Source organism: Cebidichthys violaceus, unplaced genomic scaffold (assembly GCF_023349555.1).
Source record: "Cebidichthys violaceus isolate CVI_PGR_0920_01 unplaced genomic scaffold, fCebVio1.0.p SCAF_17, whole genome shotgun sequence".
Taxonomy (NCBI): Eukaryota; Metazoa; Chordata; class Actinopteri; order Perciformes; family Stichaeidae; genus Cebidichthys; species Cebidichthys violaceus.
The window spans coordinates 2,200,437-2,225,005 of NW_027176340.1; the positions used below are offsets into that span (position 1 = coordinate 2,200,437).

The 24,569-nt window shown below is 43.9% G+C and overlaps 3 protein-coding genes across 4 annotated transcripts; all 3 read right to left on the reverse strand.

Moving 5' to 3' along the window:
• Window positions 1-604: 604 nt before the first annotated feature.
• LOC137873660 (tripartite motif-containing protein 16-like) lies at window positions 605-5,026 on the reverse strand. Of its 2 annotated transcripts, none has more exons than XM_068711970.1 (7): window positions 4,041-5,026; window positions 3,146-3,241; window positions 2,795-3,016; window positions 2,521-2,698; window positions 2,330-2,419; window positions 2,055-2,123; window positions 605-1,805 (listed from the first exon to the last, which is right to left on the reverse strand). In XM_068711970.1, exons 1-7 carry the CDS (start codon window positions 4,281-4,283, stop codon window positions 1,261-1,263), a joined length of 1,443 nt encoding a protein of 480 aa, XP_068568071.1. In that variant the 5' UTR covers window positions 4,284-5,026; the 3' UTR covers window positions 605-1,260. The 2 variants fall into 2 exon arrangements, with proteins under 2 accessions (XP_068568071.1, XP_068568070.1); XM_068711969.1 differs by having other exon boundaries at window positions 2,330-2,422.
• Window positions 5,027-5,117: 91 nt separating this feature from the next.
• Window positions 5,118-12,691, reverse strand: strip1 (striatin interacting protein 1). The gene is made up of 20 exons (XM_068711968.1): window positions 12,580-12,691; window positions 11,563-11,632; window positions 11,301-11,375; window positions 11,055-11,189; window positions 10,787-10,907; window positions 10,405-10,580; window positions 10,203-10,330; window positions 9,926-10,108; window positions 9,178-9,398; window positions 9,013-9,078; window positions 8,854-8,917; window positions 8,653-8,724; window positions 8,416-8,490; window positions 8,160-8,257; window positions 7,760-7,886; window positions 7,542-7,642; window positions 7,360-7,426; window positions 7,149-7,253; window positions 6,837-7,041; window positions 5,118-6,480 (listed from the first exon to the last, which is right to left on the reverse strand). Exons 1-20 carry the CDS (start codon window positions 12,688-12,690, stop codon window positions 6,233-6,235), a joined length of 2,448 nt encoding a protein of 815 aa, XP_068568069.1. The 5' UTR covers window position 12,691; the 3' UTR covers window positions 5,118-6,232.
• Window positions 12,692-13,041: 350 nt separating this feature from the next.
• On the reverse strand, window positions 13,042-24,182 carry LOC137873661 (S-adenosylhomocysteine hydrolase-like protein 1). Its single transcript, XM_068711971.1, has 17 exons — window positions 23,689-24,182; window positions 21,158-21,269; window positions 20,765-20,908; window positions 20,435-20,535; window positions 20,194-20,296; window positions 19,243-19,337; window positions 18,977-19,083; window positions 18,734-18,850; window positions 17,826-17,889; window positions 17,395-17,483; window positions 17,035-17,105; window positions 16,735-16,829; window positions 16,533-16,631; window positions 15,969-16,037; window positions 15,755-15,833; window positions 15,550-15,670; window positions 13,042-15,431 (listed from the first exon to the last, which is right to left on the reverse strand). Exons 1-17 carry the CDS (start codon window positions 23,866-23,868, stop codon window positions 15,425-15,427), a joined length of 1,653 nt encoding a protein of 550 aa, XP_068568072.1. The 5' UTR covers window positions 23,869-24,182; the 3' UTR covers window positions 13,042-15,424.
• Between the last annotated feature and the right edge of the window lie 387 nt (window positions 24,183-24,569).

Consider the following 24,569-nt stretch of genomic DNA (forward strand, 5'->3'; position numbering starts at 1 on the left):
TGTGAGCGAGTGAGCATGCTGACATGAGTACCTAAGAACAGCCACACGCTGCTGCTAGCATGGTGAGGGAGAAGAATGTACAATCATATTCAAGTCATGCATCTTCACAGTCTCACGAATAAGAGACAGGAAGTCTGAGTGCCAGTGCGCCGCAAGGTCAGCGTGAACGCGTAAACACTCGCACACAGATAAGAACGTCTAGTTCAGGCCAGGAGGGAAACGGAAGGGGTTGAACAGAACGAAGCCTGGATTAAACAATGCACGAACCGAAATGATCAATGTAAGGATGTAAGTTGTTAAACCGACTCCATGACAAACGTGATGCAAAGCTTTAAGCGGAGGAAGGAGCGGCGCACCTTTAGTCCCAAAGCCAGGTGTACATTAGAAGAACATGCGAGGGACGGATAACGGGTTCTTCTCATATGTCCAAAAATCCAAAAGTCCCCTTAAGGGTCTAAAGTACAGCAATGATCTTAACTGGTTGAAGGATGAAGATTCTGTGGGGAAAGTTGAGAACGGATGTGTGTGCTGTGGTGTTCTTTACTGAGTTTCCTCACTGTGAGATTCTGTGGTGTCTCACCACGAGTCAGATAGCAACCAGGTATTAAGCCAAGTGTTGAGTTTTAATATAAGTCATGAAATGTCAAAGACAATGAAAATAAACCACAACAACGGCTAGCTCTTGTTTAACAACATCCTCGGTCACACAGGCAAAGCATAAGGTTAAATAACAGAGTAATCTTTCAAATATATGTACTCTTCACTCTACCAAGCCAGGAGTCACAATCCTAATTCATGCGATGATCGGATATATTTAAGCAAGATAAATGAGAACAAGATGAATGTGTGGGTTAGAGGACTAGACCTGGCGTCCTAAATTTCACCCCGATATCAAAGCTATGTTAGGTAAATATGGTATGTTTTAATGCCACTGTAAGTGCGGGATGAGCTTCAACAAGTGCATATGTGCACAGCTACAGCAGGTGTGTGTGTGTGTGTGTGTGTGTGTGTGTGTGTGTGTGTGTGTGTGTGTGTGTGTCTAAAAATAGAACCGGCCACCTTGCATGCACAGGAAGGCCAGCAAATCTTTAAAGGGAGAAACCCATGGGTTACATAAAAGATATATTTATATATAAAAGCACCTGTACGTGTATTGACGTTTTAAAAAAACACAACAGTACGCAGACATGAATATAATATCAAGTTAAAAACAGCGTGACGCACAACGTGTAAAGAGAACGCTGCGTTATGTTCCTCAACTCATCTGTCCGAACTCAAATCGCAGATACTGATGCAACAGTTCTCTCCGAGCCAGAAGCCCGGATACAGAGGCTCCGTGAATTCAGCCTCGACCTTGTAGAGGAACGTCATTCTGTCTGACACCTCGTAGAATGACAGCGCTCCCGCCGCAAAGTTCAGGTAAACGCCGAGCCTGCGTTGACTGGGGCACGTGGTCAGCTGGACGCTCTCAGCTCTGTGGCTCACTGAGTAGTTAGCGGAGCGATCGAGGCTCCAGGAGCTTTCGGTGGCCCCAAAAGCTGAGAGTCGGGTGCGAGATCTTCTGTCTATTCCTCTGTAGGCGAGGGCGATCTCAGCCTTGTCTCCTTTCACCTCGATCTCGTAGTAGCAGCGCTCGGCCTGCAGTCCCTCCCTGCACAGCACCTGCCGTCGGTGGAGGAACCTGTGCGGGAAGCGAGCAGCCGAGCTCTTAAACTCGGAAGGGCTCAGCCTCACTTCTTTGCCTCCCGCAGAAATAACCAGGTCCTCGTGAGCCGTGGCGGGGTCCAGGCTGAGGCAACAGGCATCTGAGGGGATGATGGTCAAACAGGTCAAAATAAAATGAGCACTTTGGGAACACAGTTGTGGTTGACGCGGTCTACATGGAGGAAGAATTCAGATCCTTTAGTTTAGTATGTAAAGGTTCTGATTAATAGCGTAAAATCACTTGTTTTTTTTGTAGGATTACAAGCAATTTTAACATTTTATCTCAGGTAAAAGCTGAAACTGAAAAGTGGCTACAGCTGTGACAAATGTAGTGAAGTGAGAAGACTCACACTGCAGGAACTCTTCTCTGGTTTTAGGCTCCACGCTGTGTTCAGTCATGTTGTTGCCTCCAGAGAAACCTAGGAGACCATGTGAGAGCATCATTAAGCGTCACTGACTCGCCATAGTAAGCTATGACAGTGAGTCTTTTTTTTTTTTTTTTTTTTTTTTTTTAAATTGTATTAATAACACCTGTCTAAAACATCTACATAATACTAATGAGGCTACTACTACTGCTACTACTAATAATAACAACGTTAGACTAGCTTCAGTTTTAAATCCAGACCATGGCTCTGTGTGTAACTGGCTTCACATCTTTGCTGCATGTCGTCCTCCTCTGACTCTTCTTCCGATTCCTGCTGCTCTCCAATGTCAGCTACTGAATAAATAGTGAATAAAAGCAGCCATGAAATATACAGCCACTGTATATATATTAAATTAAAGATTGATGATTTCCACATCACCAAAGACACGTACCAGTTTGAGAGAGCGAGGCAAATTTGCTGTCGCAAAATTCCTCCAGTTGCTTCGCGAGCTGATTGACGGCTCTCTTTGTAAACTCAAAGCGGAGGAGAGGATCCTCCGAGTCCTCGTGGAGACGGTGGAGACGATGGAGACGGTCTTTGTTCCAGAGGCGCTGCATTGAGGGCCAGTCCTGTAAAGAGGGAGGATCGGAAAAGACACCGAGAAATAGAGCATCATCCGTTGTGCAGATTCAGGTGAGGTTTCTAGTGATTGTGATCAAAGTCACCTGCAAGAAATGAACATCGCTGACGGTCTGCGCCAGATGATCCAGCTCATCATCTCTCTTCCTCATCTCCTCCACCTTCTGCAGGGAGGCCTGGACCTGAGCTGCTGCCTCCTCCTCGTGTCCTCTGATCAGCTCCCTCACGGACATGTAATGTCTCTGGAGGGAGTCAATGATGCCGACCAAGACGATTTCACAGTAGTCCTGTGTCTCACTCCCCTCCTCCTGTTTTAAACACAAGTGTGAGATCTGGGGTGACGGGTGGGGGGGTGGGGGTGGGGTCCTGTACCTATTCCATGTGTTCTCTGGGATACAGAGTGCACACGGCATGAAGCGGTCACATGTTCTCCTCACCTGAATCTGTTTGAGAGTCTTCCCCATGTTCTTACATTTCTTCTCTTGTTCCCGGAGAATCTGCTTGGATTTTGTTTGTACATCACTCAGCTCCTTCTTCAGCGCGTGTTGGAAAAGAAACACACATTGTTCGTTTAGTTGTATGAGCCTGGTGTTAGCCAATATGAAGCGTGGACGCTTCACACGCATCTTTAACCCGGCAGATCAGGATCTGTACAATCGCCACAGTTTCAAGTCAAGCCTGAAGTCTCATCTGCTGCATGTCAACTGCTTTAAAACACAACATATCTAAGTGATTCAGAGCATATGTACTGTATCATTACTCCTTTATCTTTGACCATACAGTATCAGAATTGATTAGTTGGCTTATGATCACTTCAAAACAGGCTATTACAATGCAATATGAAATGAAAATGTTCCTTTAAAGCAAAACAACTGTATTTTTCTCCTAAATATGGTCATGGACTAACGTTACAGGGTTGCACAAAAATATTGCTAACATTAAAAAAGATAGGAAACATATTGTTTAATTAAACTGGGTCTCCAACCCTTGACGGTTCATAGTCTACTGTAACTCAACACGTCCCTCGAGTCACTTGAAAGTCAAGTCTCAAGTCACAATGTGTGTGACTGAAGTGCGACTTGACTCCAAGTCCCCCAAGTCCAAGTCTGCATCTCTGTTTAAAGGAGGACGCCCAGGATTAGTGTCACCAGTTCAGCATCAGACCAAAAGTGATGCATATGATCTTAATCCTTCTGTTCCTGAGTCATTAAATAATGGACAGAAAACAGCATCATGACGTCACAGTGAGGTTGACCTTTCAGGTCCTTATGGACGTCAAACGTCATCACTTCACCGGTGTGAAAAGTGTCTGCGTGTGTTTGTTACACGTACCTGTTTCCTCCTCCTCTCCTCTCTCACGTACCCAATCGTGTGTCCCATGTGTTCGGCTGAAGCGCACAGCGCACAGATGACCTGCTCGTCCGTGCAGCAGTAACTATCCAGAGGCCTGCTGTGCCTCACGCACAGGTCGCTTCCCGGTGAGGTTCCGGTCTCTACACAGCTCCAGGGTGCTCTCTTCGGGGCCTGCGTGGACGGCCTCGAGTCTTCCCTCTTGGCGTCTTGACGCCAATCCATTGTCCCGCACCGAAGTCGGCCAAAGCGGTTATTCTTGATCGGCTCGAAGCGCTCTGCAGGCGCGGTTCTTCCTCTCGTCACTATCTTGCACCGCGCAATAAATAGTTGCGGGACAGCTAAGGCGGCGGGTCTTCAGGGTGCTGCGAGGCTCCGCCGCGGATGAGTGGAGAAAAGGGGGGCGGCGGCTGTCACCAGTTTGGTTTCATTTCTGCTTTTGTTTTTGTTTCCTGAAGTCAGAGGAGATGAGAGTGACTCACGATATTTGGGAGGGACAGAGAAAGGTGTGGTCGTGCCTTGTGTTCCGCAGACAGGAAGGTGGTAGGACCAGGATAACCTGCTGTTCCCAACTTGTACGATACGTTCAGTTGATGAGTGTTCTTCATTGACTTAATTACTTTTTGATATTATCTCTCTGTATCCAACCACAATACCTCTTTTTAACCATCGACCTAAATGTCTTCGCAGCATCAGAGACTGTACGGTTTGGCATTGGATCCTCGGAGGGATCTTCTTTGCATGTTCTTTGACTTGCTGGTTTAACTTTGCATGTGTTAAAGTGAAGTAATAGGTCAAAGTTGTTCACCGGTTTCTCTTTTTCAAGTCCACCACAAGTTTCACTCTAAATGTGACGGTTCCAAAATATTGGAAAAAAAATTTGAATTTACAATTTTTAGCCGTTCAGAATCTGCATCAGTTATTGAAGTTCCTGTTCAACGCGAGAGACTCGTTCAAACAGAGTTAAACAACGCTCCACATTTCCTGTCTGTATCTCTACTGCCACTGTCAAATACAGGCAAACACAATAATACAAATAAAATGATCTTTTACAAACGCTACACGAATGACAGTATCATTTTATTACAGTATTTAAGTTTATGTAAAACTAAGACAAAGCCATGATAAATACGTTTCACAATTTACACGTGTTCTCATTTCATTAACCTTTCTTACAAAACAAAAATAACAAAGTTTAAAAGAATAAAAAAAAAAAAAAAAAAAAAGACAAGAGCAAACTGGAAATGTAACGGCGTTATCCCGTTCAGTTCAGAAAGCCCCGATCTCAAAAAAAATAAATCACACAACTCTTCCCACAATCACATCAGGTTAACGCGTGCAAACTTCCACACAACAGAGCTGATTAAGATGCTAATGAGTTGAATCGAGGCTGTGTTGTCATGTCCATCCAGCCCGGTGGTCAGTGAGGGTCTGAAATGGTTTCCCTCCATGGTCCCAGAGTAAAAAGGTGTGTCAGATGACAAACCCAGAATAATGCAAATACTACTCAAATCATTTGCAAATGTAGAGCGACAACAAAGGGGAAGTCCGATGAAACGGAAGAGTGTCCTCTTCACGTGATAACTACTCAAAAGTAATACGTTTTTAAAATTGTACAAACAGCGATTAAGACTAAAAAGAAAGCCCCGCTCCTTTCGTGTATATCTGAAGAAGACGAACTCGTGAGATGTACAAGGGAGTGGTATATCTATTAACAGTCGAGTTAGAGTTGTAACGGTTCCAATTCATTCCAAATAAATCTCTTTTAAGACGAAGAACAAACTGTCATGTAGTGCTTCAAGGTCAAACTTACTGACCCGTAGCAGGTAAGAGGCACACGGAGCAAACACCCGCACAGGAACGTAAAGCTAGTCGGGGGTTTAAGTCCAAATGTGGAGCAAAAGATTTAAAGCTGGATTCACCATCAAGCTGTTTCTAAAGTGTTGGAGGCATTAGTGTAGGGGGACAGTCTCAATAGTTCACGTAAAGCGTTCGTTTGGATTGTTAAAACATGATGATTGTAAGTCTAAACCTTCTCCTTTACACAAATAAACCCACCCGTCACCTTCAGTCCGTTCACAACGTGAAGCTTAATGCTGAGAGCACCGGCGGTGTTTGTCTGAACTCCTGATTGATTTTCTATTTTTTTTTTTTATTAGAAAAGTCCTCGATTCTCACTGTAACAGTTCTTCCCAGGAAATGGGTTTGGAGAAGACCTCCCGCTCCAGCCAGAGGTCATAGTTCATCTGGAAGTCCTCGGGCAGGTCCACCCGCTGTCCCAGTACGCTCTGCAGACAGTTGTCCACGGGCAGGAAGTCCGGGTTGATGTGGCTCTTGTCGTAGCGGCGGCTGTTGAAGCGCTCGATGTTGGCCCGCAGAGCGCACTCCTCGGCCTGGAAGTCCCAGGGACGGGCATCCAGATCTGCTCCGGGACACGAGCAACGGCGGGTCATGGGTTAGGGCACGTTTGGTTCTGACCTTGACTTGGACCGCAACTAACGATTATCTTCACTACGGAATAATCTGACGTTCATCTTGTCAATAGTTTGGTTCATTTCCTAAACCCAAACAAATTAGATTTTTTTTTTGCCACCTTCATTTTGAATTGATGACGAGTGATTTTCTGTCAGTTGACTAAGTGTGTCCACTCTAATTAAGACCAATAATACAAATTACAAAACATTCTATAATATACACACACATTAAAGTGTAATGAGAACAGAAGCTTCCATGAACTGAGTGTGTACATGCTGGCTACTCGTTTGCGTTCACACTCACCGTTCCCGTAGGCCCAGTCGTCGTTGAGCCGATGTCGGACCTTCTGATAGATGGCCGACATGGTCTTCATGTTGCTCTTCCTCCACTGGCGGCCCAGGTATTTGGTCTGAACTTTGAGCAGCTTGAGGACGTAAAGCTGCATCATGGCCTGCTTGACTTTCAGCGCCCTCTTCAGGATGGGAGCGGACTTGAACACCACCAGCATCTGGGAGGGAAACGACGAAACGAAACATTTAAGATTTAGCAATTTTGTGGGGAAACGCGACGCTGATCTGTCGCGATGAATGCTATTTTGATGAGAACGGAGCTCACCATTGTTCTGGAGTGCTTCCACTTGGTCAGTTTGTTGAGGATCCTCAGCAGGTTAATACAGGAGAACAGATTCCTCCAGCAGAACTGATTATTGTCCCCCGCTTCCTGTAAAAGACAAAACGTCCACATTAAAGATGACTTCAGCTCTACTTTTGACTTAAAACTCTACTTTATCAGATGGTGACAACTTATGAAACAACTGAAAACTCACCAAACTCTCTGCTGTTAACTCCGGGAGCTCGTGCACCACACAATAAGGAAAGTCCAGAACTGAAATGCTATCAAGGAAAAAAAAAAGCACATTGAAATAAAGGCCATTTAAGAACCCTTCAATTACATTTACTGCTGATGAAAGTTGTGCTTTTTCGCCATTTAAAGAGGCCCCGAAAGTACCTGTTTTTAGCTGTGATGTAAGACATGATGTTCTGGTTGAAGAACTTCAGGATGAGAGGGATGCAGTTGGCAAACACCAGGTGTTGAGCCATGTACTCAAACTATGAGACAAGCACACAAAGACATATTTATTCATTTAACTTCTATCAAAGTCAAATAAATAATGAGATCAAGAGGAAACATCTAATACGGGCGACATGTGATCCTGACGTCTGTACCTGGTAGACGTGGTTAAGCTTGAAGTGCTTCAGAAGCAGCAGCAGGATGGCAGAGATGGCCTTCACGATGATCTCTTTGTGCCGATTGACATCGACACCAAGTTTCATGCTTTGCAACACCGTAGTCCTGCAGAGCGAGAGCACCGGTGTCAAGTTGACCTATGACCTACAAAGTCTTTCACTGTGATGCGGTCTATTGAGGTCAGGCAACCTTTCATCTCTTTAATGTTCACATTTCATTTATGAAAACTCTTTCGGCTACGCCAGCTTCAATCTGTACATCAAAAGCAAAGCAGACGTTTGACTCATTTCAAAAGCCGTTACTAAAGTCAGGATGTTGCACCGGAGACGAACCGGGCCAAGCTGTTAAAACCCTTTCAGAGGCGCCTGCATCACTTACGGCATCTCCTCCGGCAGCACGTCTGCCAGGATGTTGATGGAGTCCGTCTTGGCTTTGGAAGTCGGAGCTGCGGCCAGCAGGATCTTCAGCAGAGCGATCTGACATTCAGAGAGACAGTTACAGTCCGATGACATCGTGTCAAATGTCCAAATCGTCTTTTTTGTCTTGATGCTGTAACATTTTGCATTTGAGCTGCTTCTATTATATCATATTGTAACGCGAGTCACACATGAACCCGACCCCAAACAGCACTAACCATGTATTGAGGCAAACTGGGCAGGATTCCCTGATAGAGAAGCTCAGTGGAGGACATCTCCACCTCCTCTTCACCCTGATGAGGAGGAGGAGGAGGAGGAGGAGGGAGAAAACAAGAGACGTGAAACACCTAAAGATATGTTACCATGAACCCTCAAGACAGATGGGTCTTAAAAGCTCTGCTCTCCTTAACCTGAAGAAAGAGTAAAGACGTAAACTACTAATTGGTTCCACTTACTCCAGACAGAGGGGTTTTCTGAAACTCCTCCTCCTTTGAAATCTGTATCTCAGCAATGGAGACGTACTTGTGCTGGGGAAAAAAAAAAAAAAAGGATGAAAACTTGAGATGTGTAAATGTAGCAGCAGGATTGCCATTTAGAATATCCTCGACGTATGAAACAGAATTTATGCAAAAATTTGTGGAAGGCAAACGCAATACCTGCTTTAACGTCTTTATGCTCTCGTGAATCGGCCTCGGCAAACCAACGACTGTGTCTGTGTCACTGCGAGACATGCACAAGGTTAAACTCAGCAGTCACAGCACGAAACATTAGTCTCAGGTTAATTTGTAATTACAGCCAACGAGGAGCAAACTTACTTTCCAAGTGTGTAACCAATAAATTTACTTCTACTTGATTCCAGGAAATTTTCAATATCCTTTTCCCTGTTGGAGCAAAAAACAATCATGTCAAGACAACTAAGACCTCGATCTTCTTACGGTGCTTTCTTGATTTGTGTACGTAAGGAAGGAATCAATGAATACCTGACTTTAGGAGCCCACGGCAGTCCTTTGGGGAAGGACACCCTCTCTGACGGAGGGTGCGGAATGGGCGGAGGCATCACCTCGTCCCTCTCCAGAGGGAAGGTCTCCGCCTCTATGGAGTTGTCGTTGTCGTCGTTGTCGTCCTCATCCTCGCGAGAGTCGTCGGCCTTGTACGGATCCTTTTCGTTGAACGCGTCGAGGTTGTCCTGTTTAATCAACGCCTGTGTGAGAGACAAGGAGGACGTTGACGGGTAGAAGACAGAATGTCCCGCAGCTGTGTCCAGGGCTCCACGAAGACAGTGGGGGGGGGGGGGGGGGGGAATGCAAAACTACCACAAAGAAAAGAGTCAAAAGCTGCTGAATGTGGAGAAGTGAGATGCTCAATATGTACACATAGTGGCACAAAGAAGGCTTGGACTGGCAGCATGAAGGCATAATCAGGTAGAATGTACAGATTACTACATCAGTTAATGTCTAAATGTAATCACTGGTCTCTCAGATACTAAATTTAGCAGTTTTGGAACCAAACACATTTGGGCAAATTTCGTAAAAACACCAGTTCTTTGAAGAGGTTTCTTTCTGTTACGGATCCACCTAAAACCTCCGTTAGTCAGAGTTAAACTAACGCGTGGACACGTCCAAAAGTACCCCCGACTACTGAGACTTAAGCTGCCTCTCGGCTGTGATTGCACTGCGGTTTCTTTTCTTTTTACGTCTCAGTCGAATCAGTATTAGCAGTGACGTCGACCTTGTGTTCGCGGCGCGCCCGTTTCTGCTGCTGCTCTATGAGGTCGGACGCAGACGCAGGGGGAGAAGCGGCCCTCATGCTGCGGATGACTCGAATGCTGTCCTCCGGGAGAGGGGGGAGACCCAGCTCCTCACGCTTGTGGACCTTTATGCTTTGGAGCTGCTCAAACCCTCCGAGTGTGAACTGAAACAGAAGAGAGAGGATCTGAATTCGTCTCTCGACGTCAGACAATACTTCGCTGTTGCGAGATCACGTGGAAGCATTTCATGCGCCTCACCAGTATGCTCTTCCACAACAGCAACAACACCTTCTTCATTGGAAAGTGAGGCGCATGACCACTGCAGAACTTGGTCACCATGCCGAAGAGCATGACAGAGATGGGCTCGTTGTTGAACAGAGGAGATCCTGGATTAGAGAGTTCGATTAGAAATAGTTCTACCGGTGATGTGACTGCAGCGCTTGACACTCGTGGAACTTACCCAGCTCTGCTCTGAAGGTTTCCCTGATGACTTTCCATTCGGGCTTGTCGGCTGGGTCATCCTGTTGTATCGTTTCCACCATCAGGTACATTATGTTGAGCAGCACTCTGAGGTCTGTGCTGTCAGCAAGGGAGATGGCTGGTTTCCTGACAGCACTGCTGCAGGCAGCGCTGTTACTGAAAGGGATACATACGAATGTTTTATACTCTTCTGATGCAGATCATTTCACTATAATCATTTTAACGGAAGATGTATAAAATTGGAGCTTTGCAAAGCCAACCCACATATTTTTGTTATGTTCACTTTGGTCTGAAGATGATTTTTTCTAAATCGACGATGTATCGCTTTTGAATAAAAGTAAGAAAACTGACAGAGAACATACTCAATCTCCATGTTGAGCAGCTCCACCAGAGCAGAGAGGGTGCCCACATCCAGCAGCAGAAAGATGTTGTATCTCATCCAGTACTGCACCTCAGCCTCAGAGCTGCACTCGGCAAAGGTTCCTAGAGAAGAAACAAAAATGCCCCGCAGTTAAATATATACAAAGAGACAACCACAGATTGCTATTGTGATCAATGCCCCTCACGGCAAAGGTTCACCGTGTACAAAATCATTGCATCCTGAACCAGTTTTAAGTGATGCGGACTTACCCTGAGCCATGTAAAGAATGGCTCTGGCAGCCTTCAGCCTCCTCTCCCGGGCAATCACCTCCAGACCGTCCAGCAGGCGCATGGCGTGAGCTCTGTGCTGAGCGGCATCAAGCTCGGTCCACTTCCTATCTGAAACTAAGCCACAAAATGTACATGCCTTCTTAATCCTTAATCTCACGACGTAATAAATGACTTATTATGAACTCATTGAGATTTGACCGAGTGTATTCAAGTTGAACTACATACCGTGTGTTCTGAATTCGACCTCAAAGCACTTCCTATTGAGAGTAAACTCTGGTCCTTCAGTGTAACTGTACAGCTCTGAAACATACACATAAAACATATACATTATCTGAACACACTACATGTTGCAAGAATGAAATTCAGAGGAACAAATAGGAGTCAGGAAACCTCAAAGTCCATGATGACCACACACACACACACACACACACACACACACACACACACACACACACACACACACACACACACACACACACACACACACCTGAAAGCTCTGCGGCCCACTTGTCTGTGTCAGCATATTTAAACTCGATGTCTGGAGACTCAGACAGCCCCTGTACACAACACAGGACACATGTTAAGCCCTTATGAATGAAGAAAGAATTACTATAGAGTATAACCTGACATCAAACTGCATTCATCTGACAGATAAACATTATATTACAGATATAAATATATGACAATTATAGGTTACACTATCTAACAGAACACAGCATAGTTCAAACCAAAGCCACAGGACCAGCTGCACTATTAAGAATAATAACACAAAACTATAATATCCATAATAATAACAACGCAATGATGTTGATCATGCATCACTTTGTGGCACATAGACACATCCCTCTGGATCACATTTACAGTGGTTTTAGCTTTACATTCTTACGTCATATGTTTGAGTGTTATATTGTCTGAATGAATTAAAAAGATACATGAGGTCAAAACAGGAAAACAGGAATTCTGGAAGTGATTTTCTAGCAGACGAACACGGCATAAACCTTCCACTGTCACGCTAGAATGAACCGGCTCACTGTGCTTTCTTTATAGGTATGTGAGGGCTCTATGGTGTTTATGAAACTATATAATCAACTTATATTAATACACGTTATGAAGAAGAAGCCCGTTTGCAACCAGGACTCGGGAGATTCCGTTTTCAACAGGTAGCAGCTGGACTATTCAGTCTGGCCTGTGACTAACAGTTAGCTACTATCAGCTAGCATCAGCTAGCTAGCCGCTGCTAAGCTACCTCACTGTTCAACGTAACACACGTTAACAATGAACTAGAAGAGAAACACCGCACACATATAGGTACTATACTGGAAATACTTTCAAGAACCGCAGTTGCTGCTGTTCGTTTACGTCGCCGAGTCAAATGAGAAGTGGGTAGTTAAGCTAGCCTGACAGAGCTAACGTTAGCCTATGGTTGTGTCCAAGCAGCAGAAAAGGCCTCGTCTGCTAGGATTAGTGAGCTGAAAATTAATTTTAAAAACTTCTGTTTACGTACCTCTGAATCTTTTCTTGGGTTGCGGGTAAATTCTCCCCTGGCTTTGTTGGGTAGCATCGCTCTCTGTTTATTGTTTACAGGAAGCCCACCGCTGTTCCCACCGACGTCCATCTTTTTTTGGGGGGTGTTCTCTCGCGAGAGGATGGTTCGTCCGCGAGAGTTGGATTGTATTCCGTCATTTTTTATATTTTTCATGTAATTACTCTTTATACAGTAATTACATCTCACACACACACACACACACACACACACACACACACACACACACACACACACAAAAGCTCATTAACGGCTGTATTTCTTAAGGAAACTGAAATAGGCTAAATAAAAACATGTTTTTCTTACGTACTAAAATGGGACTACAATCTGAATTTCATTGTGCAACCCCGCTGTAGACAATGCATTTGCTCGTAGGTGAGGCCCAACACTAATCACGTCTGTGAAATGATGCATCATGAGTCATTTTTCAATTTAAACAGCATTTTATTAAAGGGAACTGTGCACAGAAGTTTAACAGGGCGTGTACACTGCCGAAATTATGTTCTTCAAACTAAAGATCGTCTCCATGTCAAAAAAAACCCTTCAAAACAATTAACAGTCAAATCACAGTGGTGCTTATTTATTTCAATTTGACAAGAGTCAAGCCGTTTGCTCTTGTAATAACACATTCATTTGTCTCTATAATAGAGTCAAAACTAGGGTAAAATGACTCGATTGTTAGTTAAAACATACAAAAGGCATCTTTTAAGTAACCAATATAAATGCCCGATTGTTACAAGAAACCAAACTGGGATGAAACATTAAAATCAAATCAACAGAACGTAAAATGTTGCCCACTAACGTCTAGAATCTGTCAGTCATCTTACAGTAACGCATACGCTTTGAGTAATGGGAAACACAGATGGAACAGATGTTCTCCACCTCTGGAGGAGAAACACAGAGGAAAACGGAGAATGTTCTGCTGCATAGCTATCACTGTATATTGCAGAACAACAACCACGTCGGGCACATCGCCATCCTGCGAGAAGAACACAAGTGTACATGTGAATATAAATTACTAAGTGAGTCACAAGGCACTGTCAACTGACCAGTAACCATGGTTACGTCGCTTTTCTCGCTGGCAATGATGTCCTCACTGAATGTTCTTGGCTCCGACGCCTTTAAATGCTCCTAGTGCAAAGATGAAAGCGCTTCACAGATATAGCATCCCGTGGGCTACTATACAATTAAACAGCAGGAGGAAGTAACAAAAAAAATTTAATACAGGAATTACCTGTAACTCTGTGGGTAAGGTTGGGTGAAGGGTGATGAAACACATGTGGAACAACAGCAAGGACAGTAGTACTGTCAACGGTTTGGAGTAAGATTGGCCCACAGACCACTAGCGTGATAAACATAAACATGTCGAAATGTGTCGAAAAGCTATAAGTTCAGCGTGACACAACTACTACCGGCACACTCAGCTAAGTTAACAAATGTGGCCACAGATTTGTGGTAAATATAGCAAGTAAATATAGAGAATTTAGCCTTTTGAACGATGAAAAGCATCACGAAACCTAACTAAATATGGTGTTGTTAGAAAAGCTATAATAAATGGTGCAATACTGCAAGATGAGACGGAAGGTAAAGCTAACATACGTGCCAAGGCAAATGTGCTGACAGTATCAACATCAGTATCAACATCTCCAACCAATATTTACAGTAGTACTGTAAATGATCATGTAATGAGAATGACAGTGAGACTAGACATAGACACCAAGTTTTCAGTGCTGATCTGGTAAAAAATATATTTATAAATTTGAGATATTTGGATGCCCTGAGGTGCAGATACTATTCTAACCAGACACTAAAAACCTCATACATGGACACATATCTTCAAGAAAATAGATTTGCTGTAGTCAAAAAAAAAGTACCGAAGTTGCTTTTTTTTTGCCCAGACGTAATGTGGACGATAGGAGAGAACAGGACGTTTCTTCTCCATGCTGTGGACGGAATGTGTGAAGTAAGCGGACGCCGTCACGTTGCTTTCAAGCTGCATTAGGTGATGATTTTTTTTTTTTTTATACTGGGGGACAGAAACAAACTCACAGAAACACAGCTCTGATTCACAATCAGATCATCAAGCTGTTATGGCTCGTTTGTCAGCAAATAATTGCCTACTTACACCTCCAGCGGACGCGCATCCACACCTAATTGGAGTCGAGTGTCTCGTCGCCTGACAAACTAAAGAGGCGATTTTTTATTTTTTTTTTGTTCACCTGCTCCTGAGAAATACAAGCGGAGCTCGACTTTGTTCTCGGCTGCAAACGGTTCAATGCGAAAGGTTGATGGGAGAGACGAAACAAAGGCTAACAACTCAGTGAGGAGATTAAATCCCTCCTCGAGTGGAGGAAATGAATGTTTAAAAAAATCGAGAGAAACGCTTCGAGTAGGTTTCAACAGGTCACACAACTAACCGTTAGCATTTCACAACAACGTTAACCTTTCCCCGTCACAGTCATTTGGCACAATATATTGATCCACTACTCCATATCTATCAGAACTCTAAAATAACCAAGGGGTCAGCAGATTTGGAAACGGGTAATAATAGAAAAACTGAAAATAAAACTGAAGTGCAGATATAAGTGATATATATATATATATTTAGGTGCGCTGACTGGGTCTCATGTTCTGAAGGAAGCAGCAAGTGAAGCAAATCCTGCTGCGGTCGGTAAAATACAACTAGATATAAGCCGTGTATCACGTGAAGAGTGTGAAAAAAACAGAACACATAAACCTCTCTCTCGTCTTAGGGATAGGTGATGGTAGCCTTTCACATTTAGGTGCGCTGCGGTTCCCTTGCAGACTAATACCTGTGAATACCAAGAACAAGTTTAGTTATGGAAACGCCTTGATGTGCTAAATGTCAACAGCGTGCAAATGCAGTATTTATTTCGGAGCTTTTGGTTTTCTATAGTTGCAGAATTGTACCTGTAGTAGTTGGGTTTAAAAGGGCCGTTCTTATTCAGGCCCAGGTATTTTGCCTGATCGTCGGAAAGCTCCGTCAGGTGGGCGTCAAAAGTGGTCAGATGCAGACTGGCGACGTATTCATCTGGAATGAATGGATATGGGTCAGTGAGAAAGAGATCTTACTACAGATTTATACTGCAGGTTCACGGCCTGTATACGTCCTCACCCATCTTCTTGGGAAGCAAGTAAACATCCTGCTTGTATCGTCCCTCAGGAGCGTTGTACAACTCTATAAGGGCCAGGGCCTGAACACAAACATGGGTAGGTAAAGCTGTTGAACGTGGATGCACATTATCGATAGAATAGAGTATGAACGTTCTGAGCGGACGGCAGCGATAACCGCTTATTGCAAGGGGGTGTCCGGTGGCGTCGACAGGTACCTGAGTGGTGGCTGTGATGGACAACACGAAGGTCGGAACGGTGGAGCAGCTCAGGTTCAGGAGACGTCCCTGTGGGAGAAGACAACGTGGAAAAAAAAAAAATAAGCATGTCAGTCACTCAGTGTAAGAGACTTCAAGTCTTTGGTACTTATTGACCGTTTTTACTCAGCACCATCAAAAATGATTAAAGTAAGGAAAGGCAGTATTGTTATTACAATAAAAGTAATCTCTCTCAATCATCACTTGTGACCCACGAGAAGCGTGTGGCGCCCCCTGCCTGTGTTTTCTTATTTCGCCGTGTTCGGGGCGTTTCTGGGCGTCGGCCTCCAACAAAACGTAGCGAGAGAATGGACTGCTTGGTCACTGTATGTTGTATAAGTAGCGGTTCTGTGCAAGTATATGTTATGTACTGTATTCATTGTTTTGATGTTTAGTTGATTAAAATTGCTAGTAAGTCAAGCACGCGAATATTACATTTTCCACCAAAAAAAAAAAAGACAAAAAAAATGTATTCAACACATCACATGCTAAATGTACTTATGAGTCACATGTGTAGCCAGTTACCTCAGCCAGAAGGATGACCCGCTTGCCATCAGGCCAAATCACGTGGTCCACCTGAGAGCGCACTCTCTCCCACGTCAGCTCGGAAGTCCTGAGACTTGCCTGCAATGCGAGGACAGGTTTAAGCCCGCTGTTCAAAAGACACGTCGATCCAGTCCGTAAGGACGGTTCAACTTTTGAATTCTTCCCTCGTGGCGCAATTTACCACGTCGATCTCGGTGTTGGAGTGGCCCATGTTGCAGACGATGGAGCCATTCTTCATGCGGTCCAGCTGCTCTCTGGTCACCACATTCTTGTTCCCTAATACAGAAAGACACCGTCGGTCAGCTTACATCGTCCGCCTCACAAGGACAATAATTAGCACGGGGCCCTGAGGAACGGTGCAAACGTAAAAAGACGTTTGTTACGTCAGAAAAAGGTATAGATAGAGAGGCTGGATGATGTAAGCCCACGTCAGCACATCCCACTGAGTAGTTAACACCTGCAGTGTTTGAAGCGTCGTTACCGGTGCACGTGATGATGACGTCAACCTGGCGAATGACCTCATTCAGCTGGACCACCCTAAATCCGTCCATGCTGTTGAAGAGAACAGAGGTTCAGCATTCCGCTCCGGTGACAAAACGGGACACTGTTTATTATTTACCGACACCGCAACTCCATTCGGCCGCAGGGCCGGAGGCCCCGTCGGCTCAAGGCAGCGCGTTGTAGTTTAAGCTGAACATCAGTCGTCTCACTTGTTGAATAATTAACAAAACACGGTCAGCTGGCTGCGCTGCGTTCATCCATCCCGCTGCCTGTCCTATTTATATGTACATTCTTGACATTCAGCTTGGATCACCATAATCCCACTCCTCGTTTTCCTCACCAGGCCTGCAGGGCACAGATGGGATCGATCTCCGTGATGCAGACGACGGAACCCAGAGCTTTCAGAGCAGCACAGCAGCCTTTTCCAACCTGCAGAAGACAACACGACACAAGACACTGTGGGAGGTGCATATGCCAATTATTACAATGACCCTGATAAAGAAATTACTCTCATCGGTATTTAAAAACAAGCCTTCTTAACACAATCCTATCAAGTCCTGCAGATTTTGATCCTTTAGCCTCAACAGTCAGACACAGTACATATTGTCCAATGAAATAGGATGGCAGCTGTCTGCGTTACGAGTCCCCCGGCCTTTGCGTTTGTCTGAGGTATTAGCATTACAACGCATCATCATCAGCATCCTGAATGTTTTTCACAGCTACATGATGGGAGATTAATGTGGCATGAAAGCGTTAGAAGAAGCATCTCACCTCACCGTACCCACACACCACCACCTGTTTGCCTCCAAACATGACATCTGTGGTTCTCTTCAAGCTAGAGAGGTTCGGAGGCACAAAATTAGCACTTTTATGTCATATTTACACTGATTTACAGTAAAAGTTCTGTGACAGTTCCACAGTTGTGGATAACACAACCAGTCCGTTTGAATAAAATCTCTTTATTAAAAACAGATCATCGGTTCCCTTAAACATCCCAGTGCATGAATGTAAAAGTCTAACGATGCCGACAGTTAGGGTGGTAACTCACAATGGAACACCTGCTGCAAGGCATCAGTGGACCTGGCAGATTATTAATCAGAAGGAGCAGCAATGCATCATGAACGGTCGGTGCAGAAAGCACTGACTCGATACGGAGACGTCGTTAAAGAGCACTACACTATGTATACGATGATGGTGATGATTAACAGGACGGTAATAAAAGGCAATAGTTGTGTTCTCCGGATGTTTGGCTCAGCGTTGAGCAGAGTCCAGAGAGCAGAAGGGCCTCACACGGACGAGAGCTTTTTAAAAATAAATAAATAAATAAATAAATAAAATGACAGATGTTATGCAAACGTGATCTTTTTTTTTGGACCGGCTGACCTTTATGTCGCAGTAAACAAAAAAGCTCTGATGGCAGCCGATAACCCACTCAGGAGTGAAGGAAAAAGTAACGTGACTGATCTGAACAATGAATTGTGAATCTTAATTATTTGCAAGTGGCATATAATCAAGATAATCAAGTAATTACTTTGAAATCATGAGCTTTGTGGGGGGAAAACCTCAGTCACTATCGAGCCGTCCGATAAACAAGCGCGCCGGAGTTTCAACATCGGCTCGCCGTTGTTATCGTTCAGCCTTCCAACAACCAAATACCCGAAAGCTTTACGCCGACTCACCCGTCCAGGATCGACTCTCTGCAGCAGTAGAGGTTGTCAAACTTCTGCTTTGTCACGGAGTCGTTTACGTTCATGGCCGGTACGCACAGCTTCCCAGCTTTAGACAGCTGATACAACCTAGAGGAGAGGCAAGAAACAGGAAGGTAGAAGCCTTTACCTTCACGCCGGTGTGCGCGCGTCGCTGCGGCTGCGTCACTAAATTATTTTAGAGGAAGCGTGTATATCTATTCAGCGGTAAATCACCTGTGAACCCCAGTGACACTCTCCTCCACAATGCCCCTGATCTTCTTGAATACACTGGGGTATTTCTTGTACATCCAGTGTGTCAAGTCTCCTCCATCGTCAAGGATCTAACAGACAAGTGACCAACGTTTACGTACAAATAGCTATTAATTGAAATGATTTGAAAAGGCATTTGTTTGCCTGCGTCGTTCACATATCACAGTCTGTTGCTAGATCAACCGTCCCCTCGCTAAAGTTGGAAAAACAAACTTTCCCCCCCCGTGTACCATGTTGGGCTGCCAACCCTCGGTGTTGACGCAGCGGTCGATACACCACCAGAAGTCATCCTCGGACTCCCCTTTCCAGGCAAACACCGCCACACCTGAAACAAAACAGATGGGTAATATCTCGAAGGGCTCTGACATCAATAACCCGGTATTTGCCTTTGGGCTGCACATATGACGGAGATTGAGTGCAAAGTTATTGAAACTGTGACGGTGAATTATTCAGGAAAACAGACCCAATATGGTTCTAATGGTAATAACTCTACAGTACGTATTTGTGAAGGTGTCATTTAGTACAGCGCCCAAGAGAGACGATTACAACGGCGGTTGACATTTAAGCTTTCTAAGCTCCCTATAGCTTCATGAAAATGTATGGGGTTTTTTTCCAGACATAAAACAACTCAGTGTGTAGTAAACTATGCAGTAGACACAAACTCAAAAAAAAAAAAAAAAAGCATGACGTCCACTGAGCTACTCCTTAATCTGTTGTAACACCTCAGCTTGTCAGACCATGAAAGGCCTTCGGTGGATATTTAGTGCATACTTAAACCGTCACATAGCGACCACAGATAAAAGGCTGCAGTGGTGCTGCTCGTTCACTAAATGCCAAATCTTATGCGTTCCCATTATCTCTGCGGGGCGGATTTTTTTTTTTGTTTCCAAGAGTTTATTAAACATTTCCAAACGGTATCCTTGGTTCTAAAAAGACGTGCTCACATAGGAAAAACACTTTCTACTAAATCATACGGTCTGTTATAAACATGTTCGGAGTGAAGTGCAAATAAAATGTGTGTGTCCACACTTTGGTGTTAGTAAGGGGATTAAAAACAAGTGTCCATTGCCAGTATTCAACCTCACAAACATTATCCACCAGGATGGTTTACAGGTAAAAAGCGAGTCGCTGCGTTTGAGCTCCAAAAAGACGGAATGTTCTTCAGCGTATTTGCCGCTTACCCGTCTCGGACAGAGCAGAAGCAACTTCATTCTGTGTCGAGTAAATGTTACATGCAGTCCAGCGGCACTGAGCCCCGAGAGCCACCAGAGTCTCGATCAGCACCTGACAACACAAAAAAAAAAGGGGGTTAAATGAGACGGATCCGTTCACCGGTGAACGGGCCTGTCCTGATTGAGAGGCGCCGTCGCACTGCAGTCATTGTTTTTGGGGCCGTTGACGCTCAGAGAAGAGAGATCTTACTGCCGTCTGGGCGGTGATGTGAGTGCAGCCCACAATTTTGGCACCTGCCAACGGTTTCTCACTCTGCGCTCTCTTCCTGAGTGAGATCAGCGCTGACATATCTGAAAATGAGAGAAGATGATGCAAAGACAATCTCACAAAACTCAAGTTCTATCACCGCCCTCCATTTTAGAATGGCACTAGCTAAAAAAAAAAAAACTGCTCAATAGACAACTTTACAGATATTATCTAAATTCTGGATGTTTGGTTTGAATCTTATATGACGGATTATTTAGATTAAGAAGACAACATTCGAGAAAGAATGGTGACTTTGACCCGGCCGCGTCTCACCTTGCTCTGCGATCTCAATCTCACGTCTTCCGAATTCAGCCTGCTTGATGCTCTTGACGCAGAAGTCGCTGCTGCCCTTGGAGTTCACCTGGGTTTTGTCCCGCGGTGAGGTCTCATCGTCAGAGCTGTCCGTGTACGACGCCGCTGTAAAAAAAGGAGCCAAAAGGCGTTCAAAGAACTCGCTAAATCAAAGAAAACAAAAAAAAAGGTGGTTTGATGAATTTAGATCTCCCTTCACCCCTCTAAAGTTCAGCTAACACCTATAATAACACGGGTTCTTTTTTATTTTTTTATTTGAATCAAAGACAAGTCATTTATTCATGCAAAATATTATACCGCAGACTAAATTGTAGACTGGAGGTCAAGCGTTATCTTGGCGTCGCTCCTTCTTACCGGAGCTGTAGCTGTCTGTGGATGACTGAGAGATGGAGCGGGACAGGGAGCGACGGCCTGCTTTGGTGGGGAACCTGCTGAACTCCTGCTTGTCCTCCACAAACTGGATTTGCTACAAAGGAAAAAAAAAAAAAAAAAAAAACTTTACACTGAAGTTATTTCCAACGGATACAAATCATGAGCGACGTATGAGCTCATATTAAGGTTCTGCTTTAGACTCTTTAGAGCTGGAAACGCGACACAACCATTCCTTACAGATATTAAAAGAGGAAGGACTGAAACTGAGAAAAATTAAGATCTTGGCAGAAAAACATGTGATAATGATAATCCTACTGGAAATAGTTTGCTTATAGTGAGTCATTGCAGACATTTGGCATTTACCTGAGAAACATATTATATTATATTTGAATGTATTATAGTATAATAACGTTGATTGAATTGTAACTATTGATTGATTTCCACACTTATAACACTACTATCCTAATTAGAGTGTAGTTTCATCACCTGTTTGTTCTTTAAGTTTCTGCTTCCATACGAGTAGTTAATGCATACTCAGGGTGTGTGTGTGTGTGTGTGTGTGTGTGTGTGTGTGTGTGTGTGTGTGTGTGTGTGTGTGTGTGTGTGTGTGTGTGTAGGAGGAAGGAACTGGTGCTTTTTGTACCTAGCTTTTTATGCATGGTCAGCTATTCTTTTTGTTGACAGGAACTTTGCATGCATCGAAGCAACACGAGTGAGAAAAACAAATGGTCCAGGTGCTGCAGCGTTATCTCCACTTCAGGTATGGAGAAGTCAACAGGAAAATCTGTACACCTCAGCGGTTTATAAGAATGTTTGTCTTCACCGTGAAAGGCGAGATTTGTTTGACTTTTTTTTTGGTCTCAGCAAAAACAACAGAATCTGAGTTATAAAGAATCAGCGCATGGGAACATAACGGTAATAAATCAGACAATCTGAATATATTAACACGTTATTATGAATTATACTTTTGAATTCATTATTGAATTTTGCATATAACAATGAGATTAATCGCAAAAAAAACCATGCAATTAAAAAATTGTAATTGTTGCCCAGCACTAATTATTTTATAAGAGCTGGTTTAAGCATTTATATTAATATTCAATGTATTTACATGATATTTAATGTTACTTATGTTTAAGTCGGTGTGTGTTTTATGTATTTATATTATGCTTTAATGAACCTAATGTTTAAACGTGTGTGTGTGTGTGTGTGTGTGTGTGTGTGTGTGTGTGTGTGTGTGTGTGTGTGAGATGGCTGAAACTTAACCTAACCATCAATACCTAGACATTAAATACAGAACATACTAAACATCTGCAACCTTAACAGAAGCGAACCATGTCTGTGTGACCCTGTATCCCCTGAGCCACAAATGAATTAATTATTGCAGTCGCTGTTTCTAGTGTCCAGGATTAAAGCTTTGGGAAACAAGGATCATACAAACTGATGTGAATAATTATGTTAACTGGATTAGCACGAAGACACCTTAAACTATTCAACCAAACTAAATAAAATCAAAACTTGTTCTTTTGAGATCCGTAGAATTGCCAGCTCACAGTTGCTGTAATTATGAAGTTCCTCCCTGAAGGACAATGGGGATGTGAAACCCTTCTATTAGTGAGCCTGTCAGGCTGACTAATCAATCCTGGGTGTTGAGACTTTGCATGTGACAGAGTTCCAGTTACAGTCAAGTTATTCATTTGTCCACTGCAACTTAAACGAGGCGTACAAATACTCTCCGCTCCAAACCCCCAAGAATTCACGGTGCAACTCTTCCTCCTTCCTCGAAGGTGTCAGTTAACATCCCTCTTTTGTGAGCGTTACATGGAGCAAATCATTCCGTTGTTTCCTTGAGTTGGATGTGGGGAAGGAAGTCAAAGACTGTGACTAACAGGATAAACTGAACCGGTCTATTCTGTTAAGAAGCACAATAGTGACTGAGGATTACAAAGACGCCTTCAAGCCTCTTCATCGCACACATGTAGACAGTGGTGATGTCACTTTTCATTGCTGATCTCCTATGATTGAATAATACTTTTAGGCATATAGAAAGCTGTCTCTTTGTACTACCTCACAATCCGGGGTAAAGAAAAACAATAGTAGCTTATATAACATACATAGGCTTATATTTCATACACAATATTAATCCGTCTGTCTCTGCAGTTTCACCTTGTGTATATCGGCTTTAATCTGCAACACAGATTGAGAGACAATGCACGTGTGGATGATTATTTGTGTGTATATTTTATTTCTTAAAATGAGCTAAAAAAAAGATACGTTAAATGCATTAAGCGTGCAAAGGGAAGGTTGAGATAAAGTCCATTTCCTTTATTTACAAAAGGACTGGAGGACATTACTTACTGCTCAGTATACTGTTGTGAACCCTATTTATTGAGGTACACGTGACCCCGTGAACGAATACCTCAGATAAATGAGGTACTCTAACTACTACATCGAACGAACTGAAAGCAGTGTGTATATATACACACACACACGTGTGACACACTCGGTCTTACCTTTTTAACTGGCTTGTGAGTGGGCACCGCGCTGGCGGCGGACGACAGCTCTCCCATGGTCATTTCGCTATTCTTGCTCACGGTCATTGCTGAATATTTTTCCGCCACGTTTTCGCTCTCTTTCACCTCTTTGCTGGCCTGTTTCACCTCCAGCTTCAGCTCCACGGCCGGATCCGACATGCTGACGGTGTCTGTCTGACGGTGTCTCCGGTCAGAGGTACAACCACCGTTCAATGCCCTCTGGTAGTCACGTCGGAGAGAGCTAACGTCAACGATGTCCTCGCGCTGCTAGCTAACTACTCTCCAACAACGAGCGCGAGAGAGGCTTTCAAATTACGTACATGTAATAACTGTAAGTAAAAGCAACAATGGGGCTAAAGTCTGGGTGTCTTCCCCTCTGATCTGTTGCTGACAGATGTCGATATGTTGTGTGTTATGCTGCGTTGAGTTGAGTCCCTGCTGGCTCAGCTGTCACCTGGCTGAGTAACTTTGTGGGCGGTACCCAACATGCTGAGGGGGCGTTACAGTCTATTTATATATACGGCTGCGTTCAAGGTGAGTGGGGCAACAAAGAACAAAATGTATTGTATGTGTTTTGGATGTCAGCCGTCAACATTGCACTCGCGAATGAATCTATAGCTGTTATGTATACTCACAATTTGGAGGGAAATAAAACCTTTTCATTGTTTGTGTGTATGGGTATAGCGTGGAAGCAGTCATTTCCCAGCGGTTACAAAAGCAGCATTAAACTCGTAGTAATCGCTGGAATCCTCATCCACTACGCATGCGCCCTTTTTACTTTTACCTTGAGATTGCAAATTATTAACTACCATACCACTATAAATCATGACATGGTGTGGATGAGGAAGCACATCATTTTT

Coding starts and splice junctions, on each gene's coding strand:
- LOC137873660 (XM_068711969.1), bottom strand. CDS start 4,283: ATGGATTGGCGTCAAGACGCCAAGAGGGAAGACTCGAGGCCGTCCACG. Junction 3,017..3,145: donor AGACTCTCAAACAGATTCAG/GTGAGGAGAACA, acceptor TGTTTAAAACAG/GAGGAGGGGAGTGAGACACA. Junction 2,124..2,329: donor CAGTTACACACAGAGCCATG/GTCTGGATTTAA, acceptor ATGGTCTCCTAG/GTTTCTCTGGAGGCAACAAC.
- strip1 (XM_068711968.1), bottom strand. CDS start 12,690: ATGGACGTCGGTGGGAACAGCGGTGGGCTTCCTGTAAACAATAAACAG. Junction 10,109..10,202: donor TGTTGTGGAAGAGCATACTG/GTGAGGCGCATG, acceptor CTTCTGTTTCAG/TTCACACTCGGAGGGTTTGA. Junction 8,918..9,012: donor ATTGGTTACACACTTGGAAA/GTAAGTTTGCTC, acceptor CATGTCTCGCAG/TGACACAGACACAGTCGTTG.
- LOC137873661 (XM_068711971.1), bottom strand. CDS start 23,868: ATGTCGGATCCGGCCGTGGAGCTGAAGCTGGAGGTGAAACAGGCCAGC. Junction 17,106..17,394: donor ATCTGTGCCCTGCAGGCCTG/GTGAGGAAAACG, acceptor TCTCTTCAACAG/CATGGACGGATTTAGGGTGG. Junction 16,038..16,532: donor GGGTCATCCTTCTGGCTGAG/GTAACTGGCTAC, acceptor CTTCTCCCACAG/GGACGTCTCCTGAACCTGAG.